The sequence below is a fragment of the Labrus mixtus genome, chromosome 19 (genome assembly GCF_963584025.1).
Source record: "Labrus mixtus chromosome 19, fLabMix1.1, whole genome shotgun sequence".
Classification (NCBI taxonomy): Eukaryota; Metazoa; Chordata; class Actinopteri; order Labriformes; family Labridae; genus Labrus; species Labrus mixtus.
In genome coordinates, this window is record NC_083630.1 from 23,068,276 (window position 1) to 23,083,193 (window position 14,918).

A 14,918-nucleotide genomic window follows, 5' to 3' on the forward strand; every position below is an offset into this window, starting at 1 on the left:
TGTTTGAGATCACATTTGTTATGTTCGAAGAGGGATCGCTTGTTTTGATGGGATTTCTTAATAAAGATGAGTCAAATACCATTAGACAAATACAGTGAAAATGTAAAATGCTCTTGACATGTCATTATCTCATGATTTTTTTTCTTTCTGATTCGATAGATCAGGTGAAAATACAGTTTACAAACTGAAACAAGTGCTCTGACAGATATAGTTAAAGGTCCAATCAGTAAGATGTGTAGAGAGTGAAATGATAAAGGTATCTTACTATCTGATCAGACATTAAGGAAACATGCTATGTTGAAGTGCTGGCTTCTCTGACAACAATGCAGCAGCCAGTATGTCCTCCTTCTAACTTTAGATTCTGCTCCTGAATGCTCTGGATTTGTTTGGACCAGAGAAGGTAGGCCGTTTTAAGGCGACCCCCCCACACGGCCGTTTTGGACGCCCCTCGGTTTGCCAGATATGAGAGCAGTTATCAGGTCAACAGGTGTTGCAGCGATGGAAGCGGGCAAGAGAAGTGGTTCAGATAGAAGTGATTGTACCCGACCTAAAAAGCCTCTGCATGTTTCTAATAAGCTCCACGAGCAGAAACGTGCTCAAACTAGGATCAATATTGGAGATGCTTTTGAAAAATGGAGAGAGGTTAGAACACAGAAAGGTTTACAGACCCATGCAGAGCTGGATAAACACTGAAGCTTCAGAGTCCACCACATGGTGACCTGTGTGAGCATCGACTCTAGAGAGGAGGAGGGGGGGGGGGGGGGAGACAGACAGCTCTCTATGATGTTTAGAATTTGGACTGCAGTACCCATTTTAAACACTAGGGGTCAGAGTTACATATTGCTTCTTTAATATATGCAAAATGTGGTGCTTATCTGTTTAAAAGAATATTAAATCTACTTTTTAACCATTTTGATCTTTTATTTGACACTTCATAGACACTCTAGCAGTCTGAGAAAACGTGGTCATGCCACACTTTTCATTACCTTCAATTGTTTCTGTTTCTGCAGGAGCATCTACTTACACTTACACTCGAGGAAGCTTTGCTCACCAGCTCAACAAAGAACTGGACAATATTAGGAATCAGAGGAATAAATTAGGTAAGTATTTGTAGTGTGTGACAGGGCTGAATTATTTCTCTGAAAGACTCTAAATTGCCGTGGAAATAAATGCCAAGAAGTTTGCTTTTTACATATTGCTGACAGCCGGCTGCTTTCTTCCCGTCTGCCTTAATTTCTTAATTTGGACCTAGACCAGAACTGCCTGATAATTTTCCATCCATTTTAGGATATTATAAATGAGGCCTGAGCCTTTTGGGGAGTAGAATTGGGGGAGGGTGGAGGGGAGGGGATGGGGCACAAAGGCACTTAGGATATTGGAAAAGATGCAAACTTTATATTGTAGCAAGCCTTTTAGTGATGTCATTAATTTAGAAGGATGGTGCATATAAAGTGCACTTGGCAAACTTCTTGGGCAAGCAGGGTGGGTGCACTTTGAGAATAAAGAGGACTAACAAGGTTGGAAATGGAGAAAGAAAGTCAATATGGCAAGGACTGGAGGGCAGACAGATACACATAGAAAGTAAGGGGGGGGGGGGGGCAGAGGATGACCATAACAGAAAATAAAGTGCAGTCAGTTCATAGTACAGTCTGTCAGCAGTGTCTACAAACATGACTGATGAGCTGTTAAAGTCAGATATAAAATCAAACTTTCATCTGGTTGGGAAGAACGATACACATTAGTTTCCCACCACACACACACACACACACACACACACACGCACACACACACACACACAATCTGACCAACATATCATTGACAGAATTAATATCCAAGCCTTTCTTTGTATCCAGGATTTATTAAGGCAGTAATGAGTGTGTTTAATTACAGAGGAAGAGCATCATTTCTAAAAGTTATAAAATAGATGTAACCTGAAGGCGGGGAGGAGGAGGAGGGGGGGATTGTGTTTGAGACACACATTCGTGATAGGTTTTGCCAAACCCACCTGTACAACTGGGGTAAATAAAGCCAGAGGGCTTGTGGTCGTCTTTGATGAGCGTATTAATTAACCAACAGTAGAAAGTGGTTTGTAAAGGGCCATTTAGCTCATCTTTCATTCTTGTTATTAAAAAGTTGGTTGTCGTAAATTTCTTGAGCCTAATTAACGTCACATTTTGATTCTCAGAGAGAAGAAAGAAAGCATCAGGTTGGGAGAAGAACTTGCTGTATCCCATAGTGATGCTGATCCTGCTCTCAGGAACGGTGAGTGACCTATCATTAAGCCCAAACTGTTTACTGATGGCGTGTTCAGCCTGGCAGGTGGCCAGGGCGACTAACACCCTACACCTCAAACCCCATCCTCACTCAGTTTCCCCACGTCGCCTGGGTGTGGAAACTTCTTTTGTTTAATAGCTGTTTAAGACAATGCTGAATAGCCACCTGCAACAACTGTGATTTTCAACAGATTATAGTGTGGGAACACTGTTTATGCCGTCTGATATCGTTGTATAAGGCGTAAAAAGGCCATGTGAGAGGCATGGCACGTGCACCAAACAACCCCCACATTGTTCAGGCTTTGCAAGGCTTAATGTTGGAACAGTTTACAATCACAAGGTGGTTATTATGCATTACCATACTTACGGATCAGCAAGGCCCCCACAATTCAATCATATCATGATGTTGGATACTTTGTGGATTTGATCAATCTTTTTTTATATCCATGTCATGTGTAAACAAATCTTTATCTTCCTCTCTGTCTGCAGACAATCTCTGTTCTTATGGTGGCATTTAATATCCTCTACCTTCTGGTGGATGAGACTGCCATGCCCAAGGGATCCACAGTAAGCCTAAACCACACACACACACACACACACACACACACACACACACACACACACACACACACACACACACACACGCTCAGGAGCTTGCCTATCAGACCTTCCATGTTCCTGTCGTTGACAATCAAATTCCGGATATGCCCAGATGCGTGATGGAATAAAAGGCCCAACCAGATGTTAATCGGGCTCAAACCTTGTTCCCCTGGTTTTGTTTTGGAAGCTCATTGAAAGTCATTTCACAGCCGTCTGCGGATTCAATGAGCTAACTACGTGTCTGCTGGCCACAGTGTGAATAAGCTGCTTCTGCTCCCTCCTGCAGCAGCACACAGGGCCAGGTGAAGGGCTCTCACTGTGAGCCACACTCACAGAGATTCTCATCTCCGCCTAACATGCAATGTGTTTTAAGCTCTCCTTATCTCATCTCATCTCTGCTGTGACAGAGGACCATGTCTGTGTGTGTGTTTGTGCGTGCGTGTACTTGCATGTGTGTGTGCGTTTGTGGTTGCATTCTTGTCTGAGAGCGGGGAAACATAATGTATCCTATTTCTCCCTCATTCCATTTCTCGTCTCGCGGGCATCTGACAGAGCTGCCTTCGACATTCCAATTATTTTATTGAGCAGAGATGTTTTCTTTGGCATGACACATTGCAGAAAATCCCCCAAATTACACTTGTCATGCAGCTTGAATCTGTCCTCCCTGACAGTATGGCCCCACTAAATGGTTTACGCGTTTGTGAGCTGGATGGATGCCACACCTCTGATCTCACAGCGCTATGATGGGAGGGGGAGGGGGGGGGGAGGTCTCGTCCTCCAAAACAATCGATACTGATATGATATCCATCTATCTATCCAGCCAGATTAACCCCAGCCTCCAACACTGAATCTCTCTGCCCCTGGAGCACAGAAATCCCCCCACAGCTACCTACAAACTGTCTGTAAAGAGATAAGCACAGAGGAGAGAAAGTGATAGTACAGAGAGCGGCTGTTCTGAGGTCTGGAGGAAGCACTGATGGTGCGAAGAGACTCAGACTGTGGGAAAGTCAAATGAAGCCCTGATGAGCTGATTGTTGTGGGGGGGGTGGGAGCTGAATAGAAGTGCCCTGTCAATGTTTGTCTTCCCTTCCCTCCAAGTATCCTGCAGTAGTGCTCAGCACACTGTGCAGAGGAAGGATGATGAAGAGCAAGAGGAAGAGGAGCAGGTGGATTGGGAAGAGAATGCAAGGATCAACAAGGAGGAGGTGAACTGGAGAAGCCTCTGTCAAAGAACATGTTGTTTTACAGCTTGATGATCAAGCACTAAGAGGAACCAATAAAATAGTTACTGCAGGCCCTTCTCTTTGGTAGCCGCCACGCTTGACACTGTAAAATCAACAAAAGGCCACAACAGGAGCACAATTCTGACCTCACTAAAGTTGCCCTTCTCTAAACATGTTGCATAGCATCACCTTCAAGTGTTCCCAGGCATGCATACTTTTGATATGACCTTTTAACTTTTTAAGCAAGTTCTAGTCTTGCCATGACAGATTTTCTAAATTAATTTTAAAACCTTACCGACTGCAGAACTTGAAGAAAAGCTTGGATTCCATTTTGGTTCACATATCTCATCATTGTCATTACACTGCAGACTCTAATTCAGAACTAATCAGCAGAAACTTGGTCCTGAAATGAGGGAACCATTGGACAGGAGGGTTCTGACGAGAGAATGACTGTACCACTGGGACTCCTTTTAAGAGCATAACTCACCTTTTATTCTCATCTCTGATTACTTTCATGTTTAAAGATGTAGAAGCAGTTTGGGTGGAGATGCAGAGAGAAATGTGTCTATTGTGATATTACCCGCAACTATCAGAGCAACAGAATAAAGAATCCTCATCCTCTTTAATTATCTACCCGGGATTAAGAATTGGTTGTTGTACAGTCGTTCCGACTTTCAGAACTCTGAATTTAATAGTCCCTCTATATATCTTATAGACTTTGTTTTTATGGCAGCTCCTCAGATTTGTGCTGTTAAAGAACGAAAGATGAAACACATCTATCAGCTACGCTTGTTTTCTACGTTTAAAGAACATGACGTTACATTTACTAACTCACCTGAAGTCAGGACGGCCGGGAAGCGTAGGCTTGAATGTTAGTACAACACTGATGGCCTTGCCACTGCACCGTTTATTTTGTATTAAGTGATGCAGAACAGTACGGGACGAGCAGAGCAGTACTATGTGGGAGATGAGACAATATGTGTTAACACTTAAGTGTGTGTGTTTGGAGTGCGTGTGCCTTTATGTGTGGGGGGCAGAGATTGTGTTAGATAAATAGAAAATCGAGAGACAAAATAAATAAGTCAATAAAAAAATCTTCCTTCCTTCCACCCCTCCCTCTCTTTATAAGTGAATCTCATCTTCAGAGGAGGCCAGTAAGCATTTCAAAAAAATGAAAAAGAGAAACTAAATAAATACAAATTAAAGAGAGGTATTGATGCACAGGTATTGCTGCTAGGTGCAACAAATGCAACATGTCTGCTTAAAGAGCTACGGCAGGCAGCACAGATTAACGTTCCAGCCCCCCTCCCTCTCTCTGACACACACAAACACACACTCCGTCACTCCTTCTGCTACTGGAATGAAAAGTAAGAGTTGAAAGAGGGCGCGATGTGAGAGCTAGCTGTCCAAAGCGCGTGCATATGCACATACTGCCAGTGCGCACATACACACAATCTTAATGCACGGCCGCCCGCCCGCCCTCCCTCCATTAATAAATTACATCAGATGCTGTCTGCTAATTCCCCTTGTAAGAGAGAAAGAGCACTGCACCATGGCTCTGCAGTAAGCTCCCAGGATGACAGTTGCATAAAAAGGCATGAAACAACCTGCCAGGCTTTCCTTTTTTCTTCAGGCTCTTTGACAAAACAAATCAAGTTAGCACACTCAGGAAAGGTACTAAAAAAACCACCCATCAAATAATAAACCAAATCTGTGTTTAAAAATATACTCTGGATTGTTTCTGCAGGTAAAGTAATAAACTGTAATCAGGCACGGTACCTCGATGTGCTGTGTTTGAACTGCAGTGCTGTTCAAATACATGGAGTTATGCACAAGTGATCTCGGAGAGGATTGATTTTTAAAAGACTGTGCACTCGTCATCATATAAACTTAATCCTTATGAATACCTCTCTATAAATGCTGAATGTGCAGCATTCACTTGTTTGCATTTTACAATAAACTTAAACCTCTAGAAGTGAACTCTGTGAGGTCTTAAGTTCTGAATGTGCCCCGTACAACACCCTGATCCCTGAGAGGATCAACACTAGTGCCAAGGCCGACAAAGCAAATATGAATCACTTGACGACACAGATGCTTGGTATGTGCAGCGTATGGAGATGTATGTGTTTTTCCTGCTCTAGTTTCCAAAGGTCTCTGAGGTTTAGGGGGTGGAGGGGGTGTGGGGAGGGTTATTCGCCTTGTGTGTTTGCTGAAGTATTTGTTTTGTTGTTTTTATGTTTTTGGCGTGCTTTCAGCCCGTGCACTCTCCTTACCGTAAGCAATGTGCCGTTTTTGTTTGAACACCTGTTCACATATTGTATGATCGACAGTGATTTGAAAAGAGCCTCTTTCATCTTGTTCCATTCATTGCTCAGCCAATTTGATTCTGTCTCTCAAGTGGGGGAAATTCTTCGTGCACGGTGCGCTTACTTTGCAGGATTTCTGTAATTGCATGTGTGTGCAGCCGACTGCAGTGCTGTCGTTTCCCATCTTCCCTTCTTTATTTGTGATGTGTTTATATAAGGTTGGTGTGTGATGACATTGAATCACCTCGTTTTTCTGTCTGTCTTCCAGGATCGAGGCATTGGGAACACCTCTCTTTCCACATTTGGCGTGGCTCAGGCGGCGCTAGAGATCATCCTCATGTTGTATCCTTTCAGTGACCCTCCTCCCCCCCCCCCCCCCCCCTCCTCCTTCCTTTGTCTGTGGCCGAAGTAGCATGCTCCATGGCCAAGAGCAACATTGTCAGGGCAGCTTTGTTTACCCAGGACATAGTTAAGCTGGACACCTTCCGGAACACAAGATGTGCTGTTTCGTCACCTTTTATGGTAGCTGAAAAGGTGCAGACTCAGTGAAGCTGCTGTGCACAGAAGTGTTGTTGGTCCTTGATTGATTTTCTGAACAGCTACTTGATGGTGTCCTCTGTCGTCGGCTTCTACAGCCTGCGAGTCTTTGAGATCCTCACGCCCAGGAAGGATGACACGACCATGACAACGGTAAGGCCGGGAAGGAGGGAGAGTGTCGGGTGAAGTGGGGGCAAGGGTGCTGAGACTCTTCCTGAGATGCTGAGGTGCTCGGGGACCCCCTGCGTTTCCTCTATTTCCTCCTTAATTCCTCTTCTGCCCCCCCGCCTTCCTCTGTAGTCAGAGCTCCTGCTGCTCACTAATGTTTTCCTCGGGGACCCTCAATGGCTTTAGTTGATCTGTCCAATATTTGTTTGTGTGTTGCGCAAACACCGGCAAAGTGCAAGCCCCCCTGTCTTGTACATCAGAGGGAGAGTGGGGTTTTTTTGGGGAGGGGGGAGTGGAGGATGTGTGCTCTCTTTGGCCCATAGTAGCACCCATTCACTTGGTAATGAGTTTGGGAGTGGTGAGGCTTGTTAACTAGCCATGACGCTCCAGTGAAAGGGCTTGAAAGGACAACAGAGAAAACCTGGTAATGAGCAACTTCAGAGCGACTAATTGTACAATATGTCGGGCCAATTTAACATCGAGTGCTCGGTGCATATGTGTGGCCACATTTTAGCTTTCTCCTCCACGCCAGTTTTCTCCCTTTAAATAAACCTGTACATTATAAAGATACAGAAGCTGAAGTTTGATGTTCTTATTTGTAGATCATTGGTTGCTGTGTGTCCATCTTGGTCCTGAGTTCAGCCCTGCCGGTGATGTCCAGAACTCTGGGTGAGTACAGGTGTTAACGCGTGCTTGTTAGAAATGAGTGTGTGTGCGTATGTACCAATTCACACCCAGCCTGTGTGCACTCATTAAATGTTTACAGCAATCCTGAAGTTTTGTTAAATAGGCTTTTTCTCCTTCTCGTTGGGAGATCAAAGCCAAATAAGTGTCAATAAGCTAAGTATGAAGCTAATGTGAGAGCTTTTAGCTTAGCATAAAGACAGGGAACAAGGAAAACATCTTAGCCTGACCACCAACCTGAGACCCCCTAAAACCAGTGTGACCCTGAGACCCCCTAAAACAGACTGTCTTATACCAGTGTGACTTATATTCTGGATTTTCAGGTTAGTGTTAATTATCTCTTGAATGGCTTGTAGGCGCTTCTGGGTGGAGCCAGGCTATCCTCATCCCCGGTTTTAAGGCTTGTGCTATGCTAAGCTAATTTGCTGTAGCCCTATATTTACCCATAGGACAAAAGAGCGGTATCTATCTTATCTGACCCCGGCAAGAAGGATTTCATAACAACCTCTCCACCAACAACTGGACAGAAGATATGCTCCCCCTCCACAACATTTTGTCAGTGCTGCCACCAACAGGAGATCATTAGCGCTAGCTGGTTGAATAGTTTCCCATAGTGACACAGAGAGAGGGTGAAGGGGTAAAAATGACAGGAGAAGCAGCATCACAATGGCACTAATAAACATGCAGAGTGCAGAGCACAGCTGTTCAAATAGCTCTGTGTGTGTGTGTGTGTGTGTGTGTGTGTGTGTGTGTGTGTGTGTGTGTGTGTGTGTGTGTGTGTGTGTGTGTGCGTGTGCGTGCGCGTGCGTGTGCGTGCGAGACCAACAGAGTGGGAAAATAGGACGCAGTGAGCATACAGTGACTCATTGGGGGCTTTACAAAATATCAACAGGTTCTGCTTTGTGACGCTGAATAGATAAAAAGGAATAAATGCATGAGACAGAGTTGAAGAGAAGAAAAAAGGCCTTCCAGAGAAAGAAGAAAGACATACAGAGTTGAGTGTGACGAAGTGAGATGTTAAGAGACAAGAAAAGGTATTTGTGTTCTGCTGTGTTTTGTGTGTGTCAGTGTGGGAAACATGAATTGTGCAAGAGGACAGGGAGACAGAGACACATGCTGAAGTCTGTCTGAAGCTGTGAAATCATCACTTTTTACACAGACGTTTGAAACGTAGAAAATCTGTGTTTAAGTGTGTTTCCAAAGTTGAGTTGTTAACCTCATCACATTGTGAATTGTAGGAATGAAAAACTTTTTTTTCTCTGGCTCCTCTAGTGCAGGTCTGAAGTCTAGAATATACATTTGGTGTTATAGTTTTAAATCAGCTCTTCCAAGTTTCTATATTTTAATCATTCCAATGACAAGAAAAACAACGCTAGGGTGTGAAAGAGGTCACTTTAAAGGAGCAACACGTAAATGTGGCTGTCTTAAAACCGCCTACCTTCTCTGGTCCAAACAAATCCAGAGCATTCAGGACCAGAATCTAAAGTTAGAAGGAGGACATACTGGCTGCTGCATTGTTGTCAGAGAAGCCAGCACTTCAACATAGCATGTTTCCTTAATGTCTGATCAGATAGTAAGATACCTTTATCATTTCACTCTCTACACATCTCACTGACTGGACCTTTAAGTGATTAGCCCTCAGAGAATTATCACCTGCAGCTCCTCTCTGCTTTACCTGGAGCTTCATAGAGAACACAGAGACTACCTTCTCTCAGGCAGAGGCCCAAAGCTAAACGTTAAGACAGTGAATAATGGACTCAGTGATAACTGTGCATGTAACAAGTTGACATACTAAAACTTACATAGGGATGTTTTTGGAACTCTATATTGTTTATCGACCCATGCTAAGTCGTGAATAATTGCCTTTGGTATTGTGACTTGGAGCTGGTGTTCCTCACATACAGAGAAAATAATCTCACTGAGCCTTATGACATGTGCTTCTTGGAGCTTGTGTATCCAGCCCTTCTACTGTTAGCCTGCTATTCCAAATGTCAAGCATCTTTTTACCCCCCCAATTAGATTTTGTCCGATTACCAAACCGAGATCAAAACCCCGGGCATTAGAAATGGATGTAGTCAGACCACAGTGGCCAGCTGTATCGACTGGGGTCTCCATCATATCTCTCCCTGGCTCTTCACAGGCAATTTTGTTAAAGGGTCCTCGATGCTCGCAAACTGCTTACTGCGGCTGTAAATACATCTCTGCAGACACTGAATCGATTGGACGATCTAATTGACGACAGAGGTTGTGAAGATGTTACCGGAGAAGTAGAAAGTGAAGTGCCACGTCTCCAGATCATTTCTGCATATACAAAGTTGTGGTTGCATAGATTTAACATCATGCTCCCTTTGCAGGCAAAATGATTTTAACACCATTAGCGGTATTAACCGCAATTGTACACATCAGGTTAGTGGAAGCTGAATTACATCTCTGTATAACTTCATAATTGGAGGTCACAGTCGATCCTTGCGGTTGAAGCCTGAAGCGTTAACAGGAGAACGAGGCGCTGATGGCTTCCCCTGCAGCATTCAATCAGCTGAGAAGGCTGGTTTGAAAGCGGTGTTGCTACGTAGAGCGGCGAGGATTCTGCAAAGAAAACTTCCTTTTTCTCTGTCTTAAGATCCTGAGGGAGACGTGAAGTCCACCTGCACACCTCTGCTGCTGCTATACTTAGCGAGCCATCCTTTTAAGTCATCCAGGGAACAATCTTCACCTGCTGCATTCTGTTTCCTGTTCTCCAGTATGTTCTTCTCCACTCTTTAGTTCACATTGTGATTCTGTTCAACTACACGTAGCATTGATAGAAAGACAAATATTCTCATTATAGCATCGTGTAGAGGACTTTGTTGACTCTGAGACCCCCCTCCCGCCCCCCTTCTGTCTGACAGAGATAATCTCCAGCTGTGAGGTGCATGTGTGAACAGCCGGATCAGGAGAATCTCTGGAGCAGTCCTCCTGAAGTGATCTCAATATTTTCAGGAGTGCAGATGTGAAAACAGCTATAAAGAGTTTTCTGTTGTTGTCAGAATCCAAAAAGAGTCAATCTGCTTATTGTTACTCTCTCTCTCTCTCAGGTATCACCAGGTTTGATCTCTTGGGAGACTTTGGGAGATTTAATTGGCTGGGAAACTTTTACATCGTCCTTTCATACAACCTGCTGTTCGCCGTTGTGACAACACTCTGCCTTGTGAGGACGTTCACCTCAGCGATAAGGGAGGAGCTTCTAAAGGCGCTTGGTAAATTGATCTGTTTTGTTTTTTTCCACTTGTTCTGACTGTTGATTAGATCCATATTTCAATCCGGCTCATTCTCTGCCAGATGTTTTATAAAAGGTAAAGAAATCTATTTAATGACAACTCTTCCTAATTTCATAACAACAAAAGGTGAGTTCAAACACTGACATCATCGACCTTCTCCGGGGTCGGGAAGGGCGATCGCGTTCATTCCTCTGACAGCACGACCTCAAGCGAGAAAATGGAAGAAATATTAGCGAGATGCAATGTGCTGCAGGACTGACATGTGACAGAGGATGGGGCTAGTCTCACAGGCTTGTGGTGACAGGCCCCGGGTGTTTGATACACAGCATAGGATAGGGTTAGAAAAAGAAAAAAAAAGCACATCAATACCTCTGTCTAAGTGAAAGTCTGAGGCTGTGTAATGAGATTTCTCTCCCTTATCTCCTCCTGCCCAGGTCTGGATAAATTGCAACTGTCAAACAGCCCCACAGACCCTGAATCCGGGAAGCTCTCGGCCAATGGGCATCAGAAAACTCTGTGAAAGGGACGATAGATCAGCACACACACACATGCACGTCTCCACACACCTTAGCACAGCCAAAGGGAGATTTCGACAGTACCGCCTGACTGCTGAAAGGTGAAAGGGATTGGAAGGAACTTAATAAACCCAGGCAGCGTCTGACGGATGCTGCAAATGGAGGGCCGAGAGCAATTTAGCTTCGTGACATTCCATCCTCTGCGTCTGGGATGGAGGCTGGGACAGAGCCAGGGATGAAGCCTGGCATCGCTGCAGTGACCTTGGTGTTGACCTCAAACATGACTGTGACATTAAACCACCCATCTCTTGCTTCAGGGTGCGCTCTCCCACCCCCTCAGCTTTACTTCCTGTTTCTTTCCCGTCTCCACAGAACGAGACAGAAGCTGGTGAAATGATTCTCTTCCACGTCCTGCTCTCCTCTCCACGCAGCACAGACTATTCCGTTAAGACTTGTTTTTAAACGTCCAGCTACAGTTCTGATTGTGAACTGAGACAGGAAAGATGATTTGTTGAAGCTTAAAAAATGTGGAAACAAAAAATGCTTCATGAAGCATGAAAGTCATTTATTCACGTCTGCAATACAACTCACTCGATATGCATTAACGCCGTTGTTCCCGACCGGCCTCACACTTTAAACACTCGTGCTGTCGTCTTTCTTTTGATTTGGCTTTACTCAAGTGCGCTTTAACTTAATCGATGATGTCATTCGATTGTACGGAGTACGATAAGAACTTTTTTTAGGTGCTCGAGATTAGAGTAGAGCTACTCTCCAAATGGGGAAACCACGAGGAAGTCAGGTCCACCTCATGTCCACTTTTAGAAGCTGGGCTGCAGCTGGAGCTGACCCTGTGCTCCTAAACTTTAATTATGCACATGGTGAGGAAATGTCATCACATTTTTGCTTACCTCCCCCCCCCCCCCCCAAAAAAAAACCCCATCTATTTTAAATTCCCAGGGCACTGAAGAACTGGTCAAATGTGTGTCTTCTTGTAAATGTTGTATCTACATGTAAATAATGTGTTTCATACCTCTTTTGCATTATTTGGGTGTAAATTATGGGGACCCTCCTGGAGCCCTCTGAGGGTCTGACTCACTAAGCTATCTGAATTTTGTTGTACATATTTTTCGAAGTGGAATGCAAACCTGGAAGTCTTCACATGCAGAATGAATGATTGACAAACTTTGTTAAGACTCAGTGACTCAGGCCCCGTGTGCGTGTTGTCGTGTTGCTGCATCCTTCTTTGTCTCTAGAACCACCTTAATGCCTTATACGACAAGCGTCTCGCAGGCTCCATGTTAGGGTCGTGTGTGTGTGTGTGTGTGTGTGTGTGTGTGTGTGTGTGTGTGTGTGTGTGTGTGTGTGTGTGTGTGTGTGTGTGTGTGTGTGTGTGTGTGTGTGTGTGTGTGTGTGTGTGTGTGTGCGTGCGTGCGTGCGTGCGTGCGTGCGTGCGTGCGTGCGTGCGTGCGTGCGTGCGTGCGTGCGTGCGTGCGTGCGTGCGTGCGTGCGTGCGTGCGCGCGCGTGCGTGTGTGTGTCTCTCTCTCTCTCTCTCTCTCTCTCTCTCTCTCTCTCTCTCTCTCTCTCTCTCTCTCTGTGTCTCTCTCTGTGTGTGTGTCTGTGGACAGTTCCACTGTGATCTCCCGTACACTACAAGTTCTCGTCTAAAGCCAGCTGGTCAAACATACACAATGAATGTTGTCACAGTATCTCTTACCTGGTGAGAGGATCCGTTATGAGACGCGTTCATTTGCCTGAGTTAGCTAATGCTAATGCTGTTAATTGTATGGTGTAATTGGTGTCGTGTGTTTTAATGGGGGCTAAAGTGACGGGAACGAAAAAGGAAGTAAGGAAACTGATGACATTTTTATTTGCATTTTGAATTTCTTAGGACAGGGACAGTTTTACTACAAAGCGTTCTGCCGTTGACTGGACTTTGTAAACAACGTGCTGCTCTCAATCACACGTCTTTTTTTTGAAGACGTTTTCTCAGATACCGTAAAAATGTAATTCCCCACTGTCTCTAAAATAAATGCATAAAAGACCCAAAAATAAACCTTTAAAAATATATACATAAAAGCACTGGTTGTGTTTGGAAATAATTAAAAACACGTCTCATATTGACGTCCCAAACAAAGGTAACGTTATTTCATAGACTGAAGTAAAAAAAAAAAGCCTGTGCTGTTAATTGAATTTTTACGGTAAACAAATCAGAGCAGGGACTGTCTCGTAATCAAACCGGTAACCATCCCTAAAACACAGGACGACCGTGCTTCTATTTTTGAAAGATGTCATTTCAAAGGAGATTTTTTTTTTCACATTAACTGGATTTTCTTCTCTGTCATGTTCAATTCCATTTGTTTTTGTTCGTTTCCTGTTTCTGCAGCTATTTTAGTGACATTTAAGACTGTGAAATCTAAAGATAGCCTCAAAGTGATATGGACGACCAAAAGAGGAACTTTTTAAATTGGCTAAACTGTTGAAAGTATCATTTTTAGACTTTTATCTTAATGAGCTTAATTAACCCCAAACAGCTTTGGTGGATTTTTCTACCAGCTCCTTCGTACTTAGCAGGAAAATCACACCGCTGATAAAACTTCACAACCACACTCCCCGCAGCAGGTCCCCAGCGGCCCGTGTGGTTGTCTCCTCAGTCCGTCTCTGTGTTGGGGGGACGTTGAGAGTTGGCCTGTGCTGTAAGTGAAGCAGCTTTTTTGTCTGTCTGTCGGTCTCTGCATGTCATTTTTTGGTACATGTTTTGTGAATGTATTTTATTTTTTACGATTTCTCAGTTTGCTAAATGTACGTTTCATTATTTCTGATGTTTTGTGTGTTCGCAAATAAAAGTAGAGAAACGCTTCGGGTACATCCTTTCATTCGGTTCACGCCTGAGCGAGGTCACCCATCTTTCTGTAAAATTACATCCACAACCTCCAGTATTAAAAATGAAGCTGATGCTGAAGTGTAAAATCCTGCAGTTCCTGGAGTGTCCACTAGAGGCTGGCTGCAGAAGCACAGGAAGTCACATACACACCCATTCTAAAAAGTCTGTTTTTACAGCAGAGATTAACATGTTTACAGCCTGGTTCAAAAAAACTAATAGGTGTGATTAGCTCATGTCTCGATGGACACACACTGTACGGGGGGTGAATGTTTTGATGACTCATCAGTTTTGATTTGATGAAGGATAAGAGTTATTCACAATAAGGCGTGTAGCTGACCTGATTGACAGGTGGGCGCGGTGTCACGGTTTGTCAGGAGGTTTAAAACCCGCCTCAGCTCCAGCTCTCAGCCTGTCGTTAGGTTGACTGAAGTTACAAATACTATATCTGCATGTAAGGGTTTTAAAGCGCCACG

The 14,918-nt window shown here is 44.1% G+C and overlaps 2 protein-coding genes across 5 annotated transcripts in view; one reads left to right on the forward strand and one right to left on the reverse strand.

Annotated features, from left to right (window-relative positions):
* lmbr1 (limb development membrane protein 1) overlaps positions 1-14,417 on the forward strand; it is a 37,350-nt gene extending 22,933 nt beyond the window's left edge. The window contains exons 10-18 of one of the 4 annotated variants that reach the window (XM_061064048.1): positions 1,011-1,100; positions 2,186-2,262; positions 2,763-2,840; positions 6,671-6,744; positions 7,002-7,092; positions 7,710-7,776; positions 10,866-11,027; positions 11,483-12,963; positions 13,190-14,417. In XM_061064048.1, the coding sequence (XP_060920031.1) occupies positions 1,011-1,100; positions 2,186-2,262; positions 2,763-2,840; positions 6,671-6,744; positions 7,002-7,092; positions 7,710-7,776; positions 10,866-11,027; positions 11,483-11,568 (725 nt within the window). In that variant the 3' untranslated portion in view covers positions 11,569-12,963; positions 13,190-14,417. The remainder of the gene's footprint in view (positions 1-1,010; positions 1,101-2,185; positions 2,263-2,762; positions 2,841-6,670; positions 6,745-7,001; positions 7,093-7,709; positions 7,777-10,865; positions 11,028-11,482; positions 12,964-13,189) is intronic. The other 3 variants (XM_061064049.1, XM_061064050.1, XM_061064051.1) reach the window with 3 other exon arrangements.
* rnf32 (ring finger protein 32) overlaps positions 1-14,918 on the reverse strand; it is a 28,309-nt gene that overhangs the window by 295 nt on the left and 13,096 nt on the right. The gene's annotated exons all lie outside the window — the stretch shown is intronic.